The sequence below is a fragment of the Oncorhynchus keta genome, chromosome 21 (assembly GCF_023373465.1).
Source record: "Oncorhynchus keta strain PuntledgeMale-10-30-2019 chromosome 21, Oket_V2, whole genome shotgun sequence".
NCBI classification, from domain to species: domain Eukaryota; kingdom Metazoa; phylum Chordata; class Actinopteri; order Salmoniformes; family Salmonidae; genus Oncorhynchus; species Oncorhynchus keta.
This window is the reverse complement of record NC_068441.1, coordinates 37,653,654-37,680,526: the sequence shown is the minus strand read 5'-3', so window position 1 is coordinate 37,680,526 and position 26,873 is coordinate 37,653,654. Positions and strand designations below refer to the sequence as shown.

Below are 26,873 nucleotides of genomic sequence, written 5' to 3'. Positions count from 1 at the left end.
TGTGTTGTGCTAGACATAATGTGTTGATGGTAGACATAATGTGTTGATGGTAGACATAATGTGGTGATGCTAGACATAATGTGTTGATGGTAGACATAATGTGTTGATGGTAGACATAATATGGTGTGCTAGACATAATGTGTTGATGGTAGACATAATGTGTTGATGGTAGACATAATGTGTTGATGGTAGACATAATGTGTTGATGGTAGACATAATGTGTTGATGGTAGACATAATGTGGTGTGCTAGACATAATGTGTTGATGGTAGACATAATGTGTTGATGGTAGACATAATGTGTTGATGGTAGACATAATGTGTTGATGGTAGACATAATGTGGTGTGCTAGACATAATGTGGTGTGCTAGACATAATGTGTTGATGGTAGACATAATGTGTTGATGGTAGACATAATGTGTTGTGCTAGACATAATGTGTGTGCTAGACATAATGTGTTGATGGTAGACATAATGTGGTGTGCTAGACATAATGTGTGTGCTAGACATAATGTGTTGATGGTAGACATAATGTGTTGATGGGAGACATAATGTGTTGTGCTAGACATAATGTGGTGTGCTAGACATAATGTGTTGATGGTAGACATAATGTGTTGATGGTAGACATAATGTGTTGTGTGCTAGTACATAATGTGTTGATGGTAGACATAATGTGTTGTGCTAGACATAATGTGTTGATGGTAGACATAATGTGTTGTGCTAGACATAATATGTTGATGGTAGACATAATGTGTTGTGCTAGACATAATGTGTTGATGGTAGACATAATGTGTTGTGCTAGACATAATGTGTTGATGGTAGACATAATGTGTTGATGGTAGACATAATGTGTTGATGGTAGACATAATGTGTTGTGCTAGACATAATGTGTTGATGGTAGACATAATGTGTTGATGGTAGACATAATGTGTTGATGGTAGACATAATGTGTTGTGCTAGACATAATGTGTTGATGGTGGACATAATGTGTTGTGCTAGACATAATGTGGTGTGCTAGACATAATGTGTTGTGCTAGACATAATGTGTTGATGGTAGACATAATGTGTTGATGGTAGACATAATGTGTTGATGGTGGACATAATGTGTTGATGGTAGACATAATGTGGTGTGCTAGACATAATGTGTTGATGGGAGACATAATGTGTTGATGGGAGACATAATGTGTGTGTGCATAATAGACATAATGTGGTGTGCTAGACATAATGTGTTGATGGTGGACATAATGTGTTGATGGTAGACATAATGTGTTGTGCTAGACATAATGTGTTGATGGTGGACATAATGTGTTGTGCTAGACATAATGTGTTGATGGTAGACATAATGTGTTGATGGTGGACATAATGTGTTGTGCTAGACATAATGTGTTGATGGTAGACATAATGTGTTGTGCTAGACATAATGTGTTGATGGTAGACATAATGTGTTGTGCTAGACATAATGTGTTGATGGTGGACATAATGTGTTGTGCTAGACATAATGTGTTGATGGTGGACATAATGTGTTGTGCTAGACATAATATGTTGATGGTAGACATAATGTGTTGTGCTAGACATAATGTGTTGATGGTAGACATAATGTGTTGATGGTGGACATAATGTGTTGTGCTAGACATAATGTGTTGATGGTAGACATAATGTGTTGTGCTAGACATAATGTGTTGATGGTAGACATAATGTGTTGATGGTAGACATAATGTGTTGATGGTGGACATAATGTGTTGTGCTAGACATAATGTGTTGATGGTGGACATAATGTGTTGTGCTAGACATAATATGTTGATGGTAGACATAATGTGTTGTGTTAGACATAATGTGTTGATGGGAGACATAATGTGTTGATGGGAGACATAATGTGTTGATGGTGGACATAATGTGTTGATGGTATACATAATGTGTTGATGGTGGACATAATGTGTTGATGGTAGACATAATGTGTTGATGGTAGACATAATGTGTTGATGGTGGACATAATGTGTTGATGGTGGACATAATGTGTTGATGGTGGACATAATGTGTTGATGGTGGACATAATGTGTTGATGGTAGACATAATGTGTTGATGGTAGACATAATCTGTTGATGGTAGACATAATGTGTTGTGCTGGACATAATGTGTTGATGCTAGACATAATGTGTTGTGTTGACATAATGTGTTGATGGTAGACATAATGTGTTGATGGTGGACATAATGTGTTGTGTTGGACATAATGTGTTGATGGTAGACATAATGCGTTGATGGTGGACATAATGTGTTGATGGTGGACATAACGTGTTGTGCTAGACATAATGTGTTGATGGTGGACATAATGTGTTGTGCTAGACATAATGTGTTGATGGTAGACATAATGTGTTGTGTTAGACATAATGTGTTGATGGTAGACATAATGTGTTGATGGTGGACATAATGTGTTGATGGTGGACATAATGTGTTGATGGTGGACATAATGTGTTGATGGTGGACATAATGTGTTGATGGTAGACATAATCTGTTGATGGTGGACATAATGTGTTGTGCTAGACATAATGTGTTGATGAGACATAATATGTTGATGGTAGACATAATGTGTTGATGGTAGACATAATGTGTTGATGGTGGACATAATGTGTTGTGTTAGACATAATGTGTTGTGCTAGACATAATGTGTTGATGGTGGACATAATGTCTTGATGGTGGACATAATGTGTTGTGTTAGACATAATGTGTTATGCTAGTCATAATGTGTTGATGGTAGACATAATGTGTTGTGCTAGACATAATGTGTTGTGCTAGACATAATCTGTTGATGGTGGACATAACGTGTTGTGCTAGACATAATGTGTTGTGCGAGACATAATATGTTGATGGTAGACATAATGTGTTGATGGTAGACATAATGTGTTGATGGTGGACATAATGTGTTGTGCTAGACATAATGTGTTGTGCTAGACATAATGTGTTGATGGTGGACATAATGTGTTGTGTTAGACATAATGTGTTGATGGTGGACATAATGTGTTGATGGTAGACATAATGTGTTGATGGTAGACATAATGTGTTGATGGTGGACATAATGTGTTGTGGTAGACATAATGTGTTGATGGTAGACATAATGTGTTGATGGTGGACATAATGTGTTGATGGTGGACATAATGTGTTGTGCTAGACATAATGTGTTGATGGTAGACATAATGTGTTGTGTTAGACATAATGTGTTGATGGTGGACATAATGTGTTGTGTTAGACATAATGTGTTGATGGTAGACATAATGTGTTGATGGTGGACATAATGTGTTGTGGTAGACATAATGTGTTGATGGTGGACATAATGTGTTGTGCTAGACATAATGTGTTGATGGTAGACATAATGTGTTGATGGTGGACATAATGTGTTGATGGTGGACATAATGTGTTGATGGTGGACATAATGTGTTGATGGTGGACATAATGTGTTGATGGTAGACATAATGTGTTGATGGTAGACATAATCTGTTGATGGTAGACATAATGTGTTGTGCTAGACATAATGTGTTGATGGTAGACATAATGTGTTGATGGTGGACATAATGTGTTGATGGTGGACATAATGTGTTGATGGTGGACATAATGTGTTGATGGTGGACATAATGTGTTGATGGTAGACATAATGTGTTGATGGTAGACATAATCTGTTGATGGTGGACATAATGTGTTGTGCGAGACATAATATGTTGATGGTAGACATAATGTGTTGATGGTAGACATAATGTGTTGATGGTGGACATAATGTGTTGTGTTAGACATAATGTGTTGTGCTAGACATAATGTGTTGATGGTGGACATAATGTCTTGATGGTGGACATAATGTGTTGTGTTAGACATAATGTGTTATGCTAGTCATAATGTGTTGATGGTAGACATAATGTGTTGTGCTAGACATAATGTGTTGTGCGAGACATAATATGTTGATGGTAGACATAATGTGTTGATGGTAGACATAATGTGTTGATGGTGGACATAATGTGTTGTGCTAGACATAATGTGTTGTGCTAGACATAATGTGTTGATGGTGGACATAATGTGTTGTGTTAGACATAATGTGTTGTGCTAGTCATAATGTGTTGATGGTGGACATAATGTGTTGATGGTGGACATAATGTGTTGATGGTGGACATAATGTGTTCATGGTGGACATAATGTGTTGTGTTCGACATAATGTGTTGTGCTAGACATAATGTGTTGTGCGAGACATAATATGTTGATTGTAGACATAACGTGTTGATGGTGGACATAATGTGTTGTGCTAGACATAATGTGTTGTGCTAGACATAATATGTTGATGGTGGACATAATGTGTTGTGCTAGACATAATGTGTTGTGCTAGACATAATGTGTTGATGGTGGACATAATGTGTTGTGCTAGACATAATGTGTTGTGCTAGACATAATATGTTGATGGTGGACATAATGTGTTGTGCTAGACATAATGTGTTGTGCTAGACATAATGGTGCGGCAGCGTAGCCTAGTGGTTAGAGCGTTGGTCTAGTAACCAGAAGGTTGCTAGTTCAAACCCCGAGCTGACAAGGTACAAATCTGTCGTTCTGCCCCTGAGGGCAGTTAACCCACTGTTCCCAGGCCGTCATTGAAAATAAGAATATGTTCTTAACTGACTTGCCTGGTTAAATAAAGGTAAAATTAAAAAAATAATAATAATAATAATAATAATGTGTTGTGCTAGACATAATGTGTTGATGGTGGACATAATGTGTTGATGGTGGACATAATGTGTTGTGTTGGACATAATGTGTTGATGGTGGACATAATGTGTTGATGGTGGACATAATGTGTTGATGGTGGACATAATGTGTTCATGGTGGACATAATGTGTTGTGTTAGACATAATGTGTTGTGTTAGACATAATGTGTTGTGCTAGTCATAATGTGTTGATGGTGGACATAATGTGTTGATGGTGGACATAATGTGTTGATGGTGGACATAATGTGTTCATGGTGGACATAATGTGTTGTGTTCGACATAATGTGTTGTGTTAGACATAATGTGTTGATGGTGGACATAATGCGTTGTGCTAGACATAATGTGTTGATGGTGGACATAATGTGTTGATGGTAGCCATAATGTGTTTATGGTAGCCATAATGTGTTGATGGTAGGCATAATGTGTTGTGCTAGACATAATGTGTTGTGCGAGACATAATATGTTGATGGTAGACATAACGTGTTGATGGTAGACATAATGTGTTGATGGTGGACATAATGTGTTGTGCTAGACATAATGTGTTGATGGTAGACATAATGTGTTGATGGTGGACATAATGTGTTGTGTTAGACATAATGTGTTGATGGTAGACATAATGTGTTGATGGTGGACATAATGTGTTGATGGTGGACATAATATGTTGTGTTAGACATAATGTCTTGTGCTAGACATAATGTGTTGTGCTAGACATAATGTGTTGATGGTAGACATAATGTGTTGTGCTAGACATAATGTGTTGATGGTGGACATAATGTGTTGATGGTGGACATAATGTGTTGATGGTGGACATAATGTGTTGATGGTGGACATAATGTGTTGATGGTAGCCATAATGTGTTGTGCTAGACATAATGTGTTGATGGTAGACATAATGTGTTGATGGTGGACATAATGTGTTGATGGTGGACATAATGTGTTGATGGTAGCCATAATGTGTTGATGGTAGGCATAATGTGTTGATGGTAGACATAAAGTGTTGATGGTGGACATAATGTGTTGATGGTGGACATAATGTGTTGATGGTAGCCATAATGTGTTGATGGTAGACATAATGTGTTGATGGTGGACATAACGTGTTGTGCTAGACATAATGTGTTGTGCGAGACATAATATGTTGATGGTAGACATAATGTGTTGATGGTAGACATAATGTGTTGATGGTAGACATAATGTGTTGATGGTGGACATAATGTGTTGTGGTAGACATAATGTGTTGTGCTAGACATAATGTGTTGATGGTAGACATAATGCGTTGTGCTAGACATAATGTGTTGATGGTGGACATAATGTGTTGATGGTAGCCATAATGTGTTTATGGTAGGCATAATGTGTTGATGGTGGACATAACGTGTTGTGCTAGACATAATGTGTTGTGCGAGACATAATATGTTGATGGTAGACATAATGTGTTGATGGTAGACATAATGTGTTGATGGTGGACATAATGTGTTGTGCTAGACATAATGTGTTGTGCTAGACATAATATGTTGATGGTGGACATAATGTGTTGATGGTAGACATAATGTGTTGATGGTAGACATAATCTGTTGATGGTGGACATAACGTGTTGTGCTAGACATAATGTGTTGTGTTAGACATAATGTGTTGATGGTAGACATAATGTGTTGATGGTAGCCATAATGTGTTGATGGTAGGCATAATGTGTTGATGGTGGACATAACGTGTTGTGCTAGACATAATGTGTTGTGCGAGACATAATATGTTGATGGTAGACATAATGTGTTGATGGTAGACATAATGTGTTGATGGTGGACATAATGTGTTGTGCTAGACATAATATGTTGATGGTGGACATAATGTGTTGATGGTAGACATAATGTGTTGATGGTAGACATAATCTGTTGATGGTGGACATAACGTGTTGTGCTAGACATAATGTGTTGTGTTAGACATAATGTGTTGATGGTAGACATAATGTGTTGTGCTAGACATAATGTGTTGTGCTAGACATAATGTGTTGATGGTAGACATAATGTGTTGTGTTAGACATAATGTGTTGATGGTGGACATAATGTGTTGATGGTAGACATAATGTGTTGATGGTGGACATAATGTGTTGATGGTAGACATAATGTGTTGATGGTAGACATAATCTGTTGATGGTGGACATAACGTGTTGTGCTAGACATAATGTGTTGTGCGAGACATAATATGTTGATGGTAGACATAATGTGTTGATGGTAGACATAATGTGTTGATGGTGGACATAATGTGTTGTGCTAGACATAATGTGTTGTGCTAGACATAATATGTTGATGGTAGACATAATGTGTTGATGGAAGACCTAATGTGTTGATGGTGGACATAATGTGTTGTGCTAGACATAATGTGTTGTGCTAGACATAATGTGTTGATGGTAGACATAATGTGTTGATGGTATACATAATGTGTTGATGGTGGACATAATGTGTTGTGCTAGACATAATGTGTTGTGCTAGACATAATGTGTTGATGGTAGACATAATGTGTTGTGCTCGACATAATGTGTTGATAGTGGACATAATGTGTTGATGCTAGACATAATGTGTTGTGCTAGACATAATATGTTGATGGTGGACATAATGTGTTGATGGTGGACATAATGTGTTGATGGTGGACATAATGTGTTGTGTTTGACATAATATGTTGATGGTAGACATAATGTGTTGTGTTATACATAATGTGTTGATGGTAGACATAATGTGTTGATGGTGGACATAATGTGTTGTGCTAGACATAATGTGTTGATGATGGACATAATGTGTTGATGGTGGACATAATGTGTTGTGGTAGACATAATGTGTTGATGGTAGACATAATGTGTTGATGGTGGACATAATGTGTTGATGGTGGACATAATGTGTTGATGGTAGCCATAATGTGTTGTGCTAGACATAATGTGTTGATGCTAGACATAATGTGTTGTGCTAGACATAATGTGTTGATGGTAGACATAATGTGTTGTGCTCGACATAATGTGTTGATAGTGGACATAATGTGTTGTGCTAGACATAATGTGTTGTGCTAGACATAATATGTTGATGGTGGACATAATGTGTTGATGGTGGACATAATATGTTGATGGTGGACATAATATGTTGATGGTGGACATAATGTGTTGATGGTGGACATAATGTGTTGTGTTTGACATAATATGTTGATGGTAGACATAATGTGTTGTGTTATACATAATGTGTTGATGGTAGACATAATGTGTTGATGGTGGACATAATGTGTTGTGCTAGACATAATGTGTTGATGGTGGACATAATGTGTTGTGTTTGACATAATATGTTGATGGTAGACATAATGTGTTGTGTTATACATAATGTGTTGATGGTAGACATAATGTGTTGATGGTGGACATAATGTGTTGTGCTAGACATAATGTGTTGATGTGTGAATATGTGTCTCTCTCAGGAGCGGATAATAGAGAGACTGAAGGAGCAGAGAGCGAGGGAGGACAATGAGAGGATTGACGAGGTGGAGTCCTATAAGAAGGAGAACAAGGACCTCAAGGAGAAAGTCAACACCCTCCATATGGAATTAACAGAGAAGGAGGTCAGTGTTTGTGCGTGTGGGTGTGCGTGTGTATTTGTTTGTGTGAATATACAGTACATGTGTATTGCATGAACAATTAACAGTGAACAGTGAGCAAAATAACTGTACCCTTTCAAATACATGGATAAATCAAATCAAATCAAATTGTATTTGTCACATACACATAGTTAGCAGATGTTAGTGCGAATGTAGCGAAATGCTTGTGCTTCTAGTTCCGACAATGCAGTAATAACCAACAAGTAATCTAGCTAACAATTCCAAAACTACTACCTTATAGACACAAGTGTAAGGGGATAAAGAATATGTACATAAAGATACATGAATTTGTAAGTCGCTCTGGATAAGAGCGTCTGCTAAATGACTTAAATGTAAATGTAAATATGAATGAGTGATGGTACAGAGCGGCATGGGCAAGATACAGTAGATGGTATTGAGTGCAGTATATACATATGAGATGAGTATGTAAACAAAGTGGCATAGTTAAAGTGGCTAGTGATACATGTATTACATAAGGATGCAGTAGATGATATAGAGTACAGTATATACGTATACATATGAGATGAATAATGTAGGGTATGTAAACATTATATTTGGTAGCATTGTTTAAAGTGGCTAGTGATATATCATTTCCCATCAATTCCCATTATTAAAAGTGGCTGGAGTTGAGTCAGTGTGTTGGCAGCAGCCACTCAATGTTAGTGGTGGCTGTTTAACAGTGTGATGGCCTTGAGATAGAAGCTGTTTTTCAGTCTCTCGGTCCCAGCTTTGATGCACCTGTACTGACCTCGCCTTCTGGATGATAGCGGAGTGAACAGGCAGTGGCTCGGGTGGTTGCTGTCCTTGATGATCTTTATGGCCTTCCTGTGACATCGGGTGGTGTAGGTGTCCTGGAGGGCAGGTAGTTTGTCCCCGGTGATGCGTTGTGCAGACCTCACTACCCTCTGGAGAGCCTTACGGTTGTGGGCGGAGCAGTTGCCGTACCAGGCGGTGATACAGCCCGACAGGATGCTCTCGATTGTGCATCTGTAGAAGTTTGCGAGTGCTTTTGGTGACAAGCCGAATTTCTTCAGCCCCCTGAGGTTGAAGAGGCGCTGCTGCGCCTTCTTCACGATGCTGTCTGTGTGGGTGGACCAATTCAGTTTGTCTGTGATGTGTACGCCAAGGAACTTAAAAACTTAAAACGCTGCTCCCTCTGGTAGCGTGACCCTGTTAGGACTGTTCAGTGTTTTTACTGTGCTGTGCCACCTGGTCTGGACTGGTCCTAACCGTCAGTGCTGTCCCTGTCTGTCCCCCTGAAGTCCTGTCTCATTGACCTGAAGGAGCATGCCTCCTCCCTGGCCTCCTCCAGCCTGAAGAAAGAATCCAAGCTCAAGTCTCTGGAGATGGCCATCGAGCAGAAGAAAGAGGAGTGTAGCAAGTTGGAGACACAGTTACAGAAGGTAGGTGTCCTAGCACTGCACAACTTAAAAGTGTAAATTAAAGTGGGGAATGCATGGCTGGGACTCAAAAATACAGCATACTCCCAGAGGCCTTTGCGGTTTCATTCTGATGTCTATTATGTAAACTAGCAATGACCACCTGAACAACTCATTTGGGACGGCCTCAATGATTTAGTCTGTCAGTTAAAATCACTGTTAGAATCCCTGATAAAGGGATGGCAAGGATTTATAGTAACACTGTATGGTCCAGAGCTTACTTACAGTGTTTGGTAACGGTGAGAAACCTACAGTGCATTGTGCACAGTTCAGCAAGTATTAGGTTAAATGGTTCAAGGAAACAAGTGGAAGAGATCCCTTTTATACCATGATAATGTCTTCTACTAATCTGCTTACCTTCAGTTGCGTTTTTACAATTCAGTCTAAACCTGCAGTATGTAGACAGTGTTATACCTGTATGGCTGATGAAGACTTTTACTTTCCCCTGCATCAAGTCCAGCTGGCATGGATAGTCACATTAAAAGGGAAGTTCAGTATAGCTTGTTTGCCCCTATCACTTCCGTTGCTTTTTAGCTAGCTGTGGCTAAAATTAGCTGAAGTTTGTAGTGGCTGTTTAAAGAAAACCGAACCATGTATTACAGATTATCCTGGCCCGTAGACTACTTTCAGTATGAGGAACCATCTTACATTAGGTTGGAAAATACTGAACTTTCCTTTAAACCACTGTCACAAGAATTTTCAATCTAAAAGATCATAACAATCACTATAACTTTTGACCAATCCCCCCTAGGTTGTAAAGCTAGGGTTAATAAGAATTACGCAAAGTCCCAGATTTCTGCAAAAGGTTGGTTCTTTATTCAGGGAATGTTCTGAAGTCAAAAATGCAAAAACAGTCATTTTATAACTCCTGCACTATGACTCTTAACACATTTTATACAATTATATGATTTCAGGGTGGAATCCTTTAGTCATTACTTTAAACATATAAATGATCTTATCAATCAACCCTTTAACTAAATATTACACACTGATATTTCAACCTTTATTGGAATTATAAATGTCACACAAAAGCAAACAAAACCAATACATGTATTTACATCATATACGCATCAACGACTGTTCTAGGCCTATATCCAATAATAACTCTTCTTTTTATGATTTTCATTATAATCTTCATTAAATAAACAGTCTGTCTAAACATTGAAGATCGTCTCATCCAGCATGGGCTCCTCATGGTTGAAGGAATCAGTGGCATCAACTAGGCTTCGAGGCATGTAGTTGTCACCTCATCACTTGTTGCGTCATCGATCTCGCTAGAGTCCTGGTAATTAAACCTCTCACACTAGGAATCAAACAGCAACCACACAACACCAACACACTCATACAGGTGAAAGCAGCTCATAACACAGTAATTATTTAAAAAAATCAATTTTCCAAACATACTGTCGAACCACCCAGTCAGTGAGGTATCCACCCCAGAGTTCTCCGATAACTTATTTTACTCATATTCTGTAAGTCACTCATCCTTGATGGTCAGTGTATTATATAGTTTATCTTTTACTTCTTATCAATGACAACGGCATCATATAATTAGTACAGGAAGGTGGTGGATCTGAATGTATCAGAAAGATTACCAAGACTATGATGCAGCTCAGAGTCCCTAATATTCCCAAAAACCGCCAACCCTCTCCTGCCCTTAGTCAGTCTGCTAGGTACCACCCCATACTCAAAATCAAATCAAATCAAATCAAACCAAATCAAATGTATTTGTCACATACACATGGTTAGCAGATGTTAATGCGAGTGTAGCGAAATGCTTGTGCTTCTAGTTCCGACAATGCAGTAATAACCAACAAGTAATCTAACTAACAATTCCAAAACTACTGTCTTATACACAGTGTAAGGGGATAAAGAATATGTACATAAGGATATATGAATGAGTGATGGTACAGAGCAGCATAGGCAAGATACAGTAGATGGTGTCGAGTACAGTATATACATATGAGATGGGTATGTAAACAAAGTGGCATAGTTAAAGTGGCTAGTGATACATGTATTACATAAGGATGCAGTCGATGATATAGAGTACAGTATATACGTATGCATATGAGATGAATAATGTAGGGTAAGTAACATTATATAAGGTAGCATTGTTTAAAGTGGCTAGTGATATATTTACATCATTTCCCATCAATTCCCATTATTAAAGTGGCTGGAGTTGAGTCAGAGTCAGTGTGTTGGCAGCAGCCACTCAATGTTAGTGGTGGCTGTTTAACAGTCTGATGGCCTTGAGATAGAAGCTGTTTTTCAGTCTCTCGGTCCCAGCTTTGATGCACCTGTACTGACCTCGCCTTCTGGATGATAGCGGGGTGAACAGGCAGTGGCTCGGGTGGTTGTTGTCCTTGATGGTCTTTATGGCCTTCCTGTAACATCGGGTGGTGTAGGTGTCCTGGAGGGCAGGTAGTTTGCCCCCGGTGATGCGTTGTGCAGACCTCACTACCCTCTGGAGAGCCTTACGGTTGTGGGCGGAGCAGTTGCCGTACCAGGCGGTGATACAGCCCGCCAGGATGCTCTCGATTGTGCATCTTTAGAAGTGTGTGAGTGCTTTTGGTGACAAGCCGAATTTCTTCAGCCTCCTGAGGTTGAAGAGGCGCTGCTGCGCCTTCTTCACGATGCTGTCTGTGTGAGTGGACCAATTCAGTTTGTCTGTGATGTGTATGCCGAGGAACTTAAAACTTGCTACCCTCTCCACTACTGTTCCATCGATGTGGATAGGGAGGTGTTCCCTCTGCTGTTTCCTGAAGTCCACAATCATCTCCTTAGTTTTGTTGACGTTGAGTGTGAGGTTATTTTCCTGACACCACACTTCGAGGGCCCTCACCTCCTCCCTGTAGGCCGTCTCGTCGTTGTTGGTAATCAAGCCTACCACTGTTGTGTCGTCCGCAAACTTGATGATTGAGTTGGAGGCGTGCGCGGCCATTCAGTCGTGGGTGAACAGGGAGTACAGGAGAGGGCTCAGAACGCACCCTTGTGGGGCCCCAGTGTTGAGGATCAGCGGGGAGGAGATGTTGTTGCCTACCCTCACCACCTGGGGGCGGCCCGTCAGGAAGTCCAGTACCCAGTTGCACAGGGCGGGGTCGAGACCCAGGGTCTCGAGCTTGATGACGAGCTTGGAGGGTACTATGGTGTTGAATGCCGAGCTGTAGTCGATGAACAGCATTCTCACATAGGTATTCCTCTTGTCCAGATGGGTTAGGGCAGTGTGCAGTGTGGTTGAGATTGCATCGTCTGTGGACCTATTTGGGCGGTAAGCAAATTGGAGTGGGTCTAGGGTGTCAGGTAGGGTGGAGGTGATATGGTCCTTGACTAGTCTCTCAAAGCACTTCATGATGACGGAAGTGAGTGCTACGGGCGGTAGTCGTTTAGCTCAGTTACCTTAGCTTTCTTGGGAACAGGAACAATGGTGGCCCTCTTGAAGCATGTGGGAACAGCAGACTGGTATAGGGATTGATTGAATATGTCCGTAAACACACCGGCCAGCTGGTCTGCGCATGCTCTGAGGGCGCGGCAGGGGATGCCGTCTGGGCCTGCAGCCTTGCGAGGGTTAACACGTTTAAATGTCTTACTCACCTCGGCTGCAGTGAAGGAGAGACCGCACGTTTCCGTTGCAGGCCGTGTCAGTGGCACTGTATTGTCCTCGAAGCGGGCATAAAAGTTATTTAGTCAAGACATCCTGGTCCGTGACGGGGCTGGATTTCTTCCTGTCATCCGTGATTGACTGTAGACCCTGCCACATGCCTCTTGTGTCTGAGCTGTTGAATTGAGATTCTACTTTGTCTCTGTACTGACGCTTAGCTTGTTTGATAGCCTTGCGGAGGGAATAGCTGCACTGTTTGTATTCGGTCATGTTACCAGACACCTTGCCCTGATTAAAAGCAGTGGTTTGCGCTTTCAGTTTCACGCGAATGCTGCCATCAATCCACGGTTTCTGGTTAGGGAATGTTTTAATCGTTGCTATGGGAATGACCTCTTCAACGCACGTTCTAATGAACTCGCACACCGAATCAGCGTATTCGTCAATATTGTTAACTGACGCAATACGAAACATATCCCAGTCCACAATGGAAGCAGTCTTGGAGTGTGGAGTCAGCTTGGTCGGACCAGCGTTGGACAGACCTCAGCGTGGGAGCCTCTTGTTTTAGTTTCTGTCTGTAGGCAGGGATCAACAAAATGGAGTCGTGGTCAGCTTTTCCAAAAGGGGTGCGGGGCAGGGCCTTATATGCGTCGCGGAAGTTAGAGTAACAATGATCCAAGGTTTTTCCACCCCTGGTTGCGCAATCGATATGCTGATGAAATTTAGGGAGTCTTGTTTTCAGATTAGCCTTGTTAAAATCCCCAGCAACAATGAATGCAGCCTCCGGATAAATGGTTTCCAGTTTGCAAAGAGTTAAATAAAGTTCATTCAGAGCTATCGATGTGTCTGCTTGGGGGGGGATATATACGGCTGTGATTATAATCGAAGAGAATTCTCTTGGTAGGTAATGCGGTCTACATTTGATTCTGAGGAATTATAAATCAGGTGAACAGAAGGATTTGAGTTCCTGTATGTTTCTTACATCACACCATGACTCGTTAGCCATAAGGCATACGCCCCCGCCCCTCTTCTTACCAGAAAGATGTCTGTTTCTGTCGGCGCGATGCGTGGAGAAACCCGTTGGCTGCACCGCATCGGATAGCGTCTCTCCAGTGAGCCATGTTTCCGTGAAGCAAAGAACGTTACAGTCTCTGATGTCCCTCTGGAATGCTACCCTTGCTCGGATTTCATCAACCTTGTTGTCAAGAGACTGGACATTGGCAAGAAGAATGCTAGGGAGTGGTGCACGGTGTGCCCGTCTCCGGAGTCTGACCAGGAGACCGCCTCGTTTCCCTCTTTTTCGGAGTCGTTTTTTGGGGTCGCAGCATGGGATCCATTCCGCTGTCCTGTTTGAAAGGCAGAACACAGGATCCGCGTTGCGAAAAACATATTCTTGGTCGTACTGATGGTGAGTTGACGCTGATCTTATATTCAGTAGTTCTTCTCGACTGTATGTAATGAAACCTAAGATGACCTGGGGTACTAATGTAAGAAATAACACGTAAAAAAACAAAAAACTGCATAGTTTCCTAGGAACGCGAAGCGTGGCGGCCATCTCTGTCGGCGCCGGAAGGTCGGAATAGGGGATCTTCGTTAAGGAGGTAACCCCCGAACCCTGTTGGTACTCGGTTCTTCCCCTAACTCTGTGTGTGATCAGCGGTGCTTGTATGTGTTCCTACCTTTTTGTAGTGGGTAACGTGGACCCAAGTGGCTCTCTCAGCTATTCTAACGGCAAAGGCGGTGGTTAATAGAACCTGGTATGAGCCTTCCCAGCGGGGCTGCTTCCAGTCTTTCCCCTCAGGGACTGGATCCACACCCAGTCTCCTGGTTGGATTGAGTGAATCACCTTCTTCTGTAATTCACCTGTTGGACACAAAATCTTGGACATACGGGTATGGTTAACTTCTTGACGCTACCCATCCCTTTAGCGGGATAATTGTCATCAACAACTCCTGAATTGCATAGCGCCCCATTCAAATAATATTACTAAAAATATTTATATTCATGAAATCACAAGTGCATTATAACAAAACACAGTTTAGCCTTTTGTTAATCCACCTGTCTGGTCGGATTTTGAAAATATGCTTTACAGCCAAAGCAAGACAAGCGTTTGTGTAAGTTTATCGATCGCTCGACAAAACATTATGAATGCCTAGCATCAAGTAGCTTGGTCACGAAAATCAGAAAATCAATCAAATGAATCGTTTACCTTTGATGATCTTCGGATGTTTTCACTCATGAGACTCCCAGTTACACAATAAATGTTCCTTTTGTTCCAAAAAGATTATTTTTATATCCAAAATACCTCAGTTTGTTTGGCGCGTTATGTTCAGAAATCCATAGGAAAGAGCGGTCACGACAACGCAGACAAATTCCAAATAGTATCCGTAATGTCCACAAAAACATGTAAAATGTTTTTTATAATCAATCCTCAGGTTGTTTTTAAAATATATAATCGATAATATATAAACCGCAACTGTCCTTTTCAGTAGGAGAGGGAAAGGCAATGGCTGCCCAAACTCTGTTACGCCCAGCAAAACTCTGTTTTCACCCGGCCATACAATGACGCGATGTTATCTTTCTCGCTCATTTTTCAAAATAAAAGCCTGAAACTATGTTTAAAGACTGTCGACACCTTTAGGAAGCAATAGGAAAAGGAATCTGGTTGATATCCCTTTAAATAGTGTGAAGGCAGGTTATGGAACATGGAGTTTTCAAAATAGTGGCCACTTCCTGGTTTGATTTTCCTCAGGGTTTCGCCTGCAAAATCAGTTTTGTTATACTCACAAACAATATTTTGACAGTTTTGGAAACTTTAGAGTGTTTTTATTCCTAATCTGTCAATTATATGCATATTCTAGTTTCTGGGCCTGAGAAATAGGCCATTTCAAATGGGTACAATTTTTAGCCAAAAACGAAAATCCTGCCCCCTTTACTCAAGAAGTTAATAGCTTTTAGTTTATTGAGAATGTATTGAAAATACAGTAGATGGTTTTTTGATCAATTATTGAAATGTAATTTAAGTTTACATCCTGAATTGACTGCCTTTGATTGAACTTGGGTCGAACCCTGGTGGATAATTTTAGAGCATTCTCTACTATTAGCATGTCTAATATATACAACCTCATCAGTCCCTGCCAACACACATCCTTTATTCAATGCTGCTGCTGCTACTATTAGCACATGCATATACAACGCTGTAGCAACATTGTGAAAACCTCCAATCCTCCATAAATTCTCTGTTTGTTATAACCCTCTTATCAACGCAATCAAATAATTTGGTTTTGACCAATCACCTATAGTGATTGAATGTAAAACCCGGATCAGAGTTTTCTGCATTTAATTAACTTACTAACGGGATACTATTGGACCAGTTATGTCTGGTCGTCACTAGTTACCACAATCGCAAAGTAATAAACCCTGCCTATTTCTACCATTTTGCTTCTTAATATATTTTAAACCGAGCCCTAACCTCAACCCTAAACTTAAACCCAATGCTAACCTTAAGCCTAACCCTAACCTTAAATACATTTTTGTTTTCATACATTTTCACAATATGTGAGCGACCGGCTTGATTCGGTATTATGTAACAAAATGTTTCATTATGTTTTTTACATTGAATAAAAGCAGAGACACAGAGCTACAAAATAGTATATCATACAATGCATTTGAGGAACAATGGGAAAGTAATTATGCTTCGAATTAACTTGTAGCATCACTTTTGAGAAAATGGCCTTTGAATATTTTGGTACCTACTGGAGAGCTCTTCTTTGTCTTCACTCGTTCAGCATCATTCACACCCTCTTAAGCTTGAGCTCTACCAATTTCTTTAAGGCTTATTCTGAGCGTTCTGTCCTAAAAATAGCAGTCAAGCACCCAAGCTAACTGGCTAACAGTTGTCGCAGTGAAATTCTATTAAAATTGACACTTGCATAGTGGAGTCTTTTGTTAAGACATGTAGCTAGCTAAACAATGAACCATAATCACAACTCATGATATTAGTACCCCTAAGGAATCTGTAGGTAGCTAACCTGGTTCAATGTTAGCTAAAGGTAGGCTATAACAAGCAAAGCAAATGGCTCTGAGATACGAATAATAAGATCATACACGTAATGTTAGCTAGCGAGCTAGCCAACTAATGTTAGCTAGCAAGCCAGCCAGCTAACGTTAGCTAGCTAGATAACAGTACACTTTTAACTTCTTGCGACTAGCAAACCCGTATCTGGGAGCGTAATCATAGCCTCAAACGCATTAGCATAACGGAACTTTTCAAAACTCTGTCCTCCAGAAAGTGGAGAGCAACACTTATGCAGTTCTACTAAGCAATATATATATATTTTTTAAAGCCACGTTAGACAGGATTACCTACACATACTAACCAGCTCAAATAGACAGAAGCGTGCTATGTGGCAGACCAATCCGAACTCGTGTCCAGCCCACGCATTATCTCAGCCAATCATGTGGAAAGTGGGAAGGTTGCCGGTGTAACAGTATAGCTTCCGTCCCTCTCCTCGCCCCAACCTGGGCTCGAACCAGGGACCCTCTGCACACAAGGGAACCACTACTTCAAGGTCTCAGAGCAAGTGACGTCACTGATTGAAACGCTATTAGCGCGCACCACCGCTAACTAGCTAGCCATTTCACATCTGTTACACCGGATTTTCTGTGGCTAAACCAACTAGGCTCGTAATTGAACAATTTTATTTGTATTTACAGATGGCATACATGTTTGTTATTAAGGCACATGAAAGTTCACATGTTCCAGAAGGCATTTTAAAGATGACATTTAAATGTCTCTCGTGTGAGGTAGTGACCCGGAACATACACCTTGTTTCCTGAAACGGGTGACATACAGCCAATTTTGACTTTGTTGCTGTGGTAACTAGTGGAAATCGTTATGTCTGGATAACGTTCAGATAATGTTCCTACAACACCGTAGAACCCCTGAGATGGGGAGCAAAGATGTCCATCAGATCTCCTCCTTGTGTCTTTCTGTCTCATAACCACCCATTCTGTATACTCCTCACTCCTCACTCCTCATCCCCCTACTCCTTCTTCGGTTCCTGTCCAGTGGTCCTAGCTGTCTCAACCATAGAAATCCAATTACAAAATCAAGTCAATGTTCCGTGATGGATGGAACGGCTTCCAAATTGGGTGTAATTTTATTTCTATGGTCTCAACATACTGTTCAACATGTACATTAAACATGTTCTCTATATTGACACTCCTTTAACATGTAACATGTAGGCTAACATGTAACATAATTTTTCTTAGCCTGGTCCCAGAACTGTTCGTGCTGTCTTGCCAACTCATTTGGTCATTGTCTGTTTGGGATGAACAGATCTGGTACCAGGCGAGTCTGTTCTCCCCGAATCCTGCTGTTCCTACTCTCCTCTGGCTAACGGAGCTACATGCTAATGCTATCTTCCCTGATCTCACCCCTCCCCCTCCCTCCTCGTCTCCCCCTTCACCACCTTCCTTTGCAATGTAGCAAGCAGAGCAGCTGTTCACTCAGATGAACAACCCTGTAAGTCCTTTGCTCCATCTGGAGCTCTCTGTGGTGGCACATATTGAAAGCATGAGGACACCCACCAAAAGCTACTCTAAAACCCTGGAACATGCTAGCTAGCTAGTGCGTAATCGTGTCATGGCCACATGGTCTCAGTCCCACTGTCCCTGGTATCTCTTTCAGATAATGTAGATGCATGTTGATCTTTACACTGTATAAGTATGATTTAGCTCTCCAACTGCATGCACATTAGCCTCTGTTCTGGGTGAACAGAGTGTGAAGTGAGCATTTAGCTTAGCATTTAGCTTAGCGTTTATCTTAGCATAGCTTTAATCTGTATGACCACACAGTTGCGGTTCTATTTATTTACATCTTGATAGCCTAACCTACTGTTGTTGCTCAACCATTGGTCTCTGTTAGAAAGAATTGTACAAAGACCTGTACAATGGTGATATAATGTGTTTTTTACTGTGGTCGAATGTTTCTTACAAAAAAGCTTCATAGCAAAAAAAGCTGAGTTAACTGAAAGTTATGGAAAGTTTCTTCTTCTATAGTGTTCTCACATCCGGCATCATGACTGATAGTAAGATACCAAGATATCAGGCAGCTCTGTACCATTATTTTAACAAACTCAGAATTAATAATCAACACATTTTTTATCTAACTGTAGGCCTTGCATACCTGTATAGGGCCTATAGAGCTGTGTCCCAAACAGCACCCTACTCCCTACATAGTGCGCTACTTTTGAGCAGGGCCCACAGGCAAGTCCTAGAGGTACACGCCACACACTTCTGAGACCTTTAGATTCCCCCCAAACTGTTGGTGCTCACTTTACTCCTCATGCTTGAAATATGTCACTGGTTGTCACTGCTGGATTGACCTAAATATGTTCATGTGGAAAGCATTGCAAAGATTGTCTTCCCAGCTGTGTTGGTTTGCATGCTATGATTTGTCCTCCTTATTATCGCATGCTTTGTTTGCTCGTCACTGTTTGGCTCCCTTCACTGTCTCCATGTTAATAAGTGGTCAATAGAACAGAGGCCTAATATTAACCTTCTAACACTGGTAATGGTTGATGTGGCTCACTGTGGGGGTCTATATTTATCTAGTCATGCTCTGTGTTGTATTGGTCTGTTGTGTTGCTCTGTTGTGTTGGTCTGTTGTGTTGGTCTGTTGTGCTGGGTCTGTTGTGTTGGTCTGTTGTGTTAGGTCCGTTGTGTTGGGACTGTTGTGTTGCTCTGTGACTGTCAGCGTTGTCGATGTGATGTCTCAGATGTGTTGTGTAATTCTGTGTGTTTGAAAGATGACTCAAGCTGTTCAGTTTTTACTGACTGGTGGTCAAAAGCCTTTCCTCTTTCAGTGACTTAGACACACTAGAAGTGATCAGGTGTGATTATCCAGAGAGACATGAGAGCAGAGATGAGGGATTCTACCAAGTGATTATAACAGGAAGGACAGGGCTCAAAGTAGGAGTGCTGATCTAGGATCAGTTTAATATTTTAGATCATAATGAATATGATTATATGGACAGGTAACCTTACCTGATCCCAGATCAGCACTCCTACTGGGAGATGCTTTGTGGTTACAGGCCCTGGTCCTGTCCTTCCTATACACACATGGCCTGTTTCCCCAACCTAGATTAATCCTGCTTCTAGACTAAAGGGAATTAATGCTAAATGTTGACTCTCCATTGAAAGTGCTCTTTTGACCAGGACTAGGCTTAATCTGTGTCTGGGAAACTGGCCCACAGTAAACTTTGGCTCCTAAAAAGTTATTGTCATGAGGTCAGCAAGTCTGTAAGAAGCTACTCAGGAAAACTAACGATACTAAATGACAGATGTACAAATCTCAACTGTTCTATATCGCTTGTTTTTCAAGTTAGCATTAGCATATTGTAACAGGCACAAGCAGCCTTTGTTCCAATCGCTATGGTACACTAGTCTCACAGAACTGAGCTAAGTAACAGTCTCAGTCAGAGCCATAGCAGTACTGATGTCCCCTGTTTACTATGCATTATTTATACATTACAGAGAGAGAGGGAAAGAGGGAGAGAGGAGAGTGAGAAGTTCATAAAAGACAATGACTGTTGAGCTTGTCTGTTCTGGGTTCTCTCCCCTTTATCCTATTTGTGAGAGTTTGTGCGTGTGTGCATGTCTGTGCGTGTGTTCCATTCGTATGTGTGTGTGTGTGTGTGTGTTTTTTTCTTTTTTTCTTTTTCTCTCCATGACAATGCAGAAGGCCCATGAGGTCCAGCAGCAGCAGGTGGGAGTGGGCTCCAGGGGGAACCCAGAGTATGTGGAGCGGGAGCAGCGAGTCAAGGTCCTAGAGAAGGAGGTTTCCTACTATAAGGAGGAGTCTGGCAAGGCCCAGGCCGAGGTGGATAGGCTACTAGCCATCCTCCGAGAGGTGGAGACTGAGAAGAACGACAGGGATAAGAAGATCGCCGAGCTGGAAAGGTAACTGGGCTATACTACCCTTAGCTTTACATTTCTATGGTACTCAGCGGAAGTGCTTTATATTTACAGATATATCAAGTATATACAGTGCCTTCGGAAAGTATTCAGACCCCTTGACTTTTTCCACATTTTGTTATTCTAAACTTGATTACATCACTAAACTTGGTTTTCACTCACCAATCTACACACAATACCCCATAATGACAAAGCAAAAACAGGTTTTTATAAATGTTTGCTCATTTATAAAAAATAAAAAAAAAATAAAAAATCACATTTACTTAAGTATTCAGACCCCTTACTCAGTACTTTGTTGAAGCATCTTTGGCAGCTATTACAGCCTGGAGTTTTTGGGGCTATGATGCTACAAGCTTGGCACACCTGTATTTGTAGAGTTTCTCCCATTCTTCTCTGCAGATCCTTTCAAGCTCTGTCAGGTTGATGGGGATTGTTGCTGAACAGCTATTTTCAGGTCTCTCCAGTGATGTTAGATTGTGTTCAAGTCCGGGCTCAGGCTGGGCTACTCAACGACATTCCGAGACTTGTCCCGAAGCCACTCCTGAGTTGTCTTGGTTGTGTGCTTAGGATTGTTGTCCTGTTGGAAGGTGAACCTTCGTCCCCGTCTAAGGTCCTGAATGCTCTAGAGCAGGTTTTTATCAAGGATCTCTCTGTACTTTTCTCCATTCATCTTTTACTCTATCCGGACTAGTCTCCCACCAACACACAGGGTACACGGTCCGCAGCACTAACACACCCAACGACACAACATGTAACACAAAATTAATCGCGCACAAAACAAGGGCGGGTTTACTAGGCTTAAATAAGGAAGCACATCAGGAAAACACAATTAGACACAGGTGCAACTAATAAGACAAAACAAACAGAAAAAGGAAAAGGGATCGGTGGCGGCTAGTAGGCCGGTGACGACGACCGCCGAGCACCGCCCGAACAGGCAGGGGAGCCACCTTCGGTGGGAGTCGTGACATACTTACTGTTGAAAGTCTTATTTAATTACTACAAATCACTTGATTGAGTCACAGTATGAATGGAGGTTTGAATAGTTTTTTTAGTGAGCAAGCAAGGCTATGGGTGAAACCCCTACAATGTGCAGTGAAGGTGAAAGCTCATTGGATTTGTATGACAAGGCACTGGATGTGCAGGGTCGTCTACAAAAGGCCCTGTGGTGACTGCTTTATTGCTATGCTATTTATTGCTATTCCTGTAACTCTGTGCAAGTCAGCTTAAATGTGCTCTTGTGTAGTTAATCTACTTCGGTCTTTGTTGATATGTGGATGTCACGTCATCCTGTAAATCTTGGACTGTACTGTGCTGCTCTGGTGCCCCCTCCCCGGGTACTATGCTGGCTGATAGTGAAAATCTACATCATACCTATAGAGTATTGATGAATAGAACATTTCATCTTTAGACTTTGGATTGGCCATTTTAGTGTAAAATATTGCAGAAAAGGGTCTGTCCAGGTAGGTCAAACTGTATGTGCTCGCCACATGAGCATCCCCTAGCAGTAATACGATTCCATTGCATTTCAGTGTGTCATTCTCATTCTTCTTCCATATCCCTCTCTGTCTCTCCCTCTCTCTCTCCAACACTTTCCCCTCACCCTCCTTCTCACGCTTCTCCTCCTACTCCCCCTGTTACAGCCCCCCTCACCTTGCCCCTGTCCCTCGCCCTGGTTTCGGCCATGGCCCCGTCCCTCGTCACGGTCCCGGTGGTAGAGCTCCCCCTGACCCGCTCCCCCCTGTGTCCGCTGCCCCCCAGCAGATTGGGGGCATGGTGTGGGACTTCCTGGGAAAGTGAGTGCTCTGTCCCTGGCACTTCAGCAAGGCTGCCCTCGTGGTTTACGTCTGCGACTGCACCTGCATATGGTCTCGCCTTTTAATTGATTTAGGTGTGATTTTGAAGCCCATCGGCCCATCCATGTTATGTAAAGATCACTAGATCTGTTGTGCAACCTCTACAGCAGTAGTCTTGCAAAAGCCTGCACCAGTAGTCATGTTGTATATGCATCTTTGTGCACGTTTGTCTGCGCATGTCTTCAGCCTGCTTCTCCACCCATGCCTGCACATACTTTATGACTCAATCTAATATATTTTTCCTTTACCTTTATTTAACTAGGCAAGTCAGTTAAGAACAAATTCTTACTTTCAATGACGGCCTAGGAACAGTGGGTTAAATGCCTTGTCCAGGGGCAGAACGACAGATTTGTATCTTGTCAGCTCGGGGATTCGACCTTTCGGTTACTAGTACTACACTCTAACCACTAGGCTACCTGCCACCTAAACAAGGAGCCAGGTAAACAAACTATATCAAAAAACGAATCTGTAGTAGCATGTATGAATCAATACTTTCATATTTGTATTAATACTGAACTTCTACTGTATTCATATGATTTCACATATGAAAGCCATAAGGATGTCATATATTTCTCATATACAGTATGTCAGTGTCAACACATACAGTGCTTTCGGAAAGCATTCAGACCCTTGGACTTTTTCCTAATTTTGTTACATTACAGCCTTATTCTAAAATGGATTTGTTTTCTTTTTTTCTCATCAATCGACACAAAATACCCCATAATGACAGTTTTTTGCAAATGTATTAAAAATCTGAAATACTGTATTTACATAAGTATTCAGATCCTTTGCTATGAGACTCGAAATTGAGCTCAGGTGCATCCTGTTTCCATTGTTTCCATTGATCATCCTTGAGACGTTTCTACAACTTGATTGGAGTCCACCTGTTGTAAATGCAATTGATTGGGAATGATTTGAAGAGGCACACACCTATCTATATAAGGCCCCAAAGTTGACAGTAGATGCCAGAGCAAAAACCAAGCCATGAGGTCGAAGGAATTGTTCGTAGAGCTCTGAGACTGGATTGTGTCGAGGCACATATCTGGGGAAGGGTACCAAACAATTTCTGCAGCATTGAAGGACCCCAAGAACACAGTGGCCTCCATCGTTCTTAAATGGAAGACATTTGGAACCACCAAGACTCTTCCTAGAGCTGATCTCCTGGCCAAACTGAGCAATTAAGGAAGAGGGGCCTTGTTCAGGGAGGTGACCAAGGAACCAATGGTCACTCTGACAGAGCTCCAGAGTTCCTCTGAGGAAATGGGAGAACCTTCTGGAAAGGCAACCTTCTCTGCAGCACTCTACCAATCAGCTCTTTACGGTAGAGTGGCCAGATGGAAGCCACTCTTCAGTAAAAGGCACATAACATCATCCCTACGGTGAAGCATGGTGGTGGCAGCATCATGCTGTGGGGATGTTTTTCAGTGGCACAGCCTGGGAGACTAGTCAGGATCGAGGGAAAGATGAACGGAGCAAAGTACAGAGAGATCCTTGATGAAAACATCATTCATCTCTGGAGAGACCTGAAAATGACTGCAATGACGTTCCCCATCCAACCTGACAGAGCTTGAGAAGATCTGCAGAGAAGAAAGGGAGGCTACAATCGCTGCCAAAGGGCCTTCAACATAGTACTGAGTAAAGGGTATGAATACCCTGTGATATTTCTGTTTTATATTTTGACGCTTTTGAAAAAAAATCGAAAAACCTGTTTTTGATTTGTCATTATGGGATATTGTGTGTAGATTGATGAGGGGAAAAACAAATTCATCCATTTTAGAATAAGGCTGTAACTTAAAACAAAATGTGAAAAAAAGTCAGGAGGTCTGAATACTTTTGGGTTGCACTGTATATACTGAATCATATGTATTTCTTTTAACTTCCTGGATGATATTTAATTTGACAGTCTGTATGCCCTCTTCCCTCCCTTTACCATGAACTCACTCTCATTACAACATAGAACACAGTACAGCTCCCATGTACCTTACACATAGACAATAACCAGACACTGATTCCACACACACATGTACACACAAACGCGCATGTACACACACACACACACACACACACACACACACACACACACACACACACACACACACACACACACACACACACACACACACACACACACACACACACACACACACACACACACACACACACACACACACACACACACACACACACACACACACACACACACACACACACACACACACACACACACACACACACACACACACTTTTTGTCTGTGGCCTTTTGTGTTTTGGCTGTTTTGTGTAGCTTCTGTACACTCTTAGAAAATTGGTTCCATAATGGATGTCCCCCTAGGAGAATACTTTTTGGTTCCTGGGGAAAGGGTTCTACATGGAACCCAATAGGGTCCTACCTGGAACCAAAAGGGTTCTACTTGGAAGCAAAAACAGTTCTTCAAAGGGTTATCCTAGAGTCATGGTCAAAGGTTTTGAGAATGACACAAATGTCATTTTTCACAAAGTTTGCTGCTTCAGTGTCTTTAGATATTTTTTGTCAGATGTTACTATCGAATACTTAAGTATAATTACAAGCATTTCATAAGTGTCAAAGGCTTTTATTGACAATTACATGAGGTTGATGCAGAGTCAATACCTCTGCAATCTGCCCTGGCATGCTGTCAATTCACTTCTGGGCCACAAATTGACTGATGGCAGCCCATTCTTGCATAATCAATGCTTGGAGTTTGTCAGAATTTGTGTTTTTATTTGTCCACCCGCCTCTTGAGGATTGACCAAACGTTCTCAATGGGATTAAGTTAGGTCTGGGGAGTTTCCTGGCCATGTATCCAAAATATCGATGTTTTGTTCCCCAAGTCACTTAGTTATCACTTTTGCCTTATGGCAAGGTGGTCCATCATGCTGGAAAAGGCACTGTTCATCACCAAACTGTTCCTGGATGGTTGGGAGAAGTTGCTCTCTGAGGATGTGTTGGTACCATTCTTTATTCATGGCTGTGTTCTTAGGCAAAATTGTGAGTGAGCCCACTCCCTTGGCTGAGAAGCAACCCCACACATGAATGGTCTCAGGATGCTTTACTGTTGGCATGACACAGGACTGATGGTAGCGCTCACCTTGTCTTTTCCGGACAAGATTTTTTCCAGATGCCCCAAACAATCGGAACGGGGATTCATCAGAGAAAATGACTTTACCCCAGTCCTCAGCAGTCCAATCCTTGTACTTTTTGCAGAATATCATGCACTCACACCTGCCTGCTGCCATTCCTGAGCAAGCTTTGTACTGGTGGTGCCCCGATCCCACAGCTAAATCAACTTTAGGAGACGGTCCTGGCACTTGCTGGACTTTCTTGTGCACCCTGAAGCCTTCTTTACAACAATTGAACCGCTCTCCTTGAAGTTCTTGATGATCCGATAACTGGTTGATTTAGGTACAATCTTACTGGCAGCAATATCCTTGCCTGTGAAGCCCTTTTTGTGCAAAGCAATGATGACGGCACGTGTTTCCTTGCAGGTAACCATGGTTGACAGAGGAAGAACAATGATTCCAAGCACCACCCTCCTTTTGAAGCTTCCAGTCTGTTTTTCAAACTCAATCAGCATGACAGAGTGATCTCCAGCCTTGTCCTCGTCAACACTCACACCTGTGTTAACGAGAGAATAACTGAC

The 26,873-nt window shown here is 41.5% G+C and overlaps 1 protein-coding gene across 4 annotated transcripts in view; it reads left to right on the top strand.

The window, feature by feature from the left end:
* Positions 1-26,873, top strand: part of erc2 (ELKS/RAB6-interacting/CAST family member 2) — a 119,490-nt gene that overhangs the window by 75,726 nt on the left and 16,891 nt on the right. For 3 of the 4 annotated variants that reach the window (XM_052473828.1, XM_052473826.1, XM_052473825.1), the window contains exons 10-13: positions 8,171-8,311; positions 9,610-9,750; positions 18,873-18,908; positions 21,126-21,346. In XM_052473828.1, the coding sequence (XP_052329788.1) occupies positions 8,171-8,311; positions 9,610-9,750; positions 18,873-18,908; positions 21,126-21,346 (539 nt within the window). The remainder of the gene's footprint in view (positions 1-8,170; positions 8,312-9,609; positions 9,751-18,872; positions 18,909-21,125; positions 21,347-26,873) is intronic. The other variant, XM_052473827.1, reaches the window with a different exon arrangement.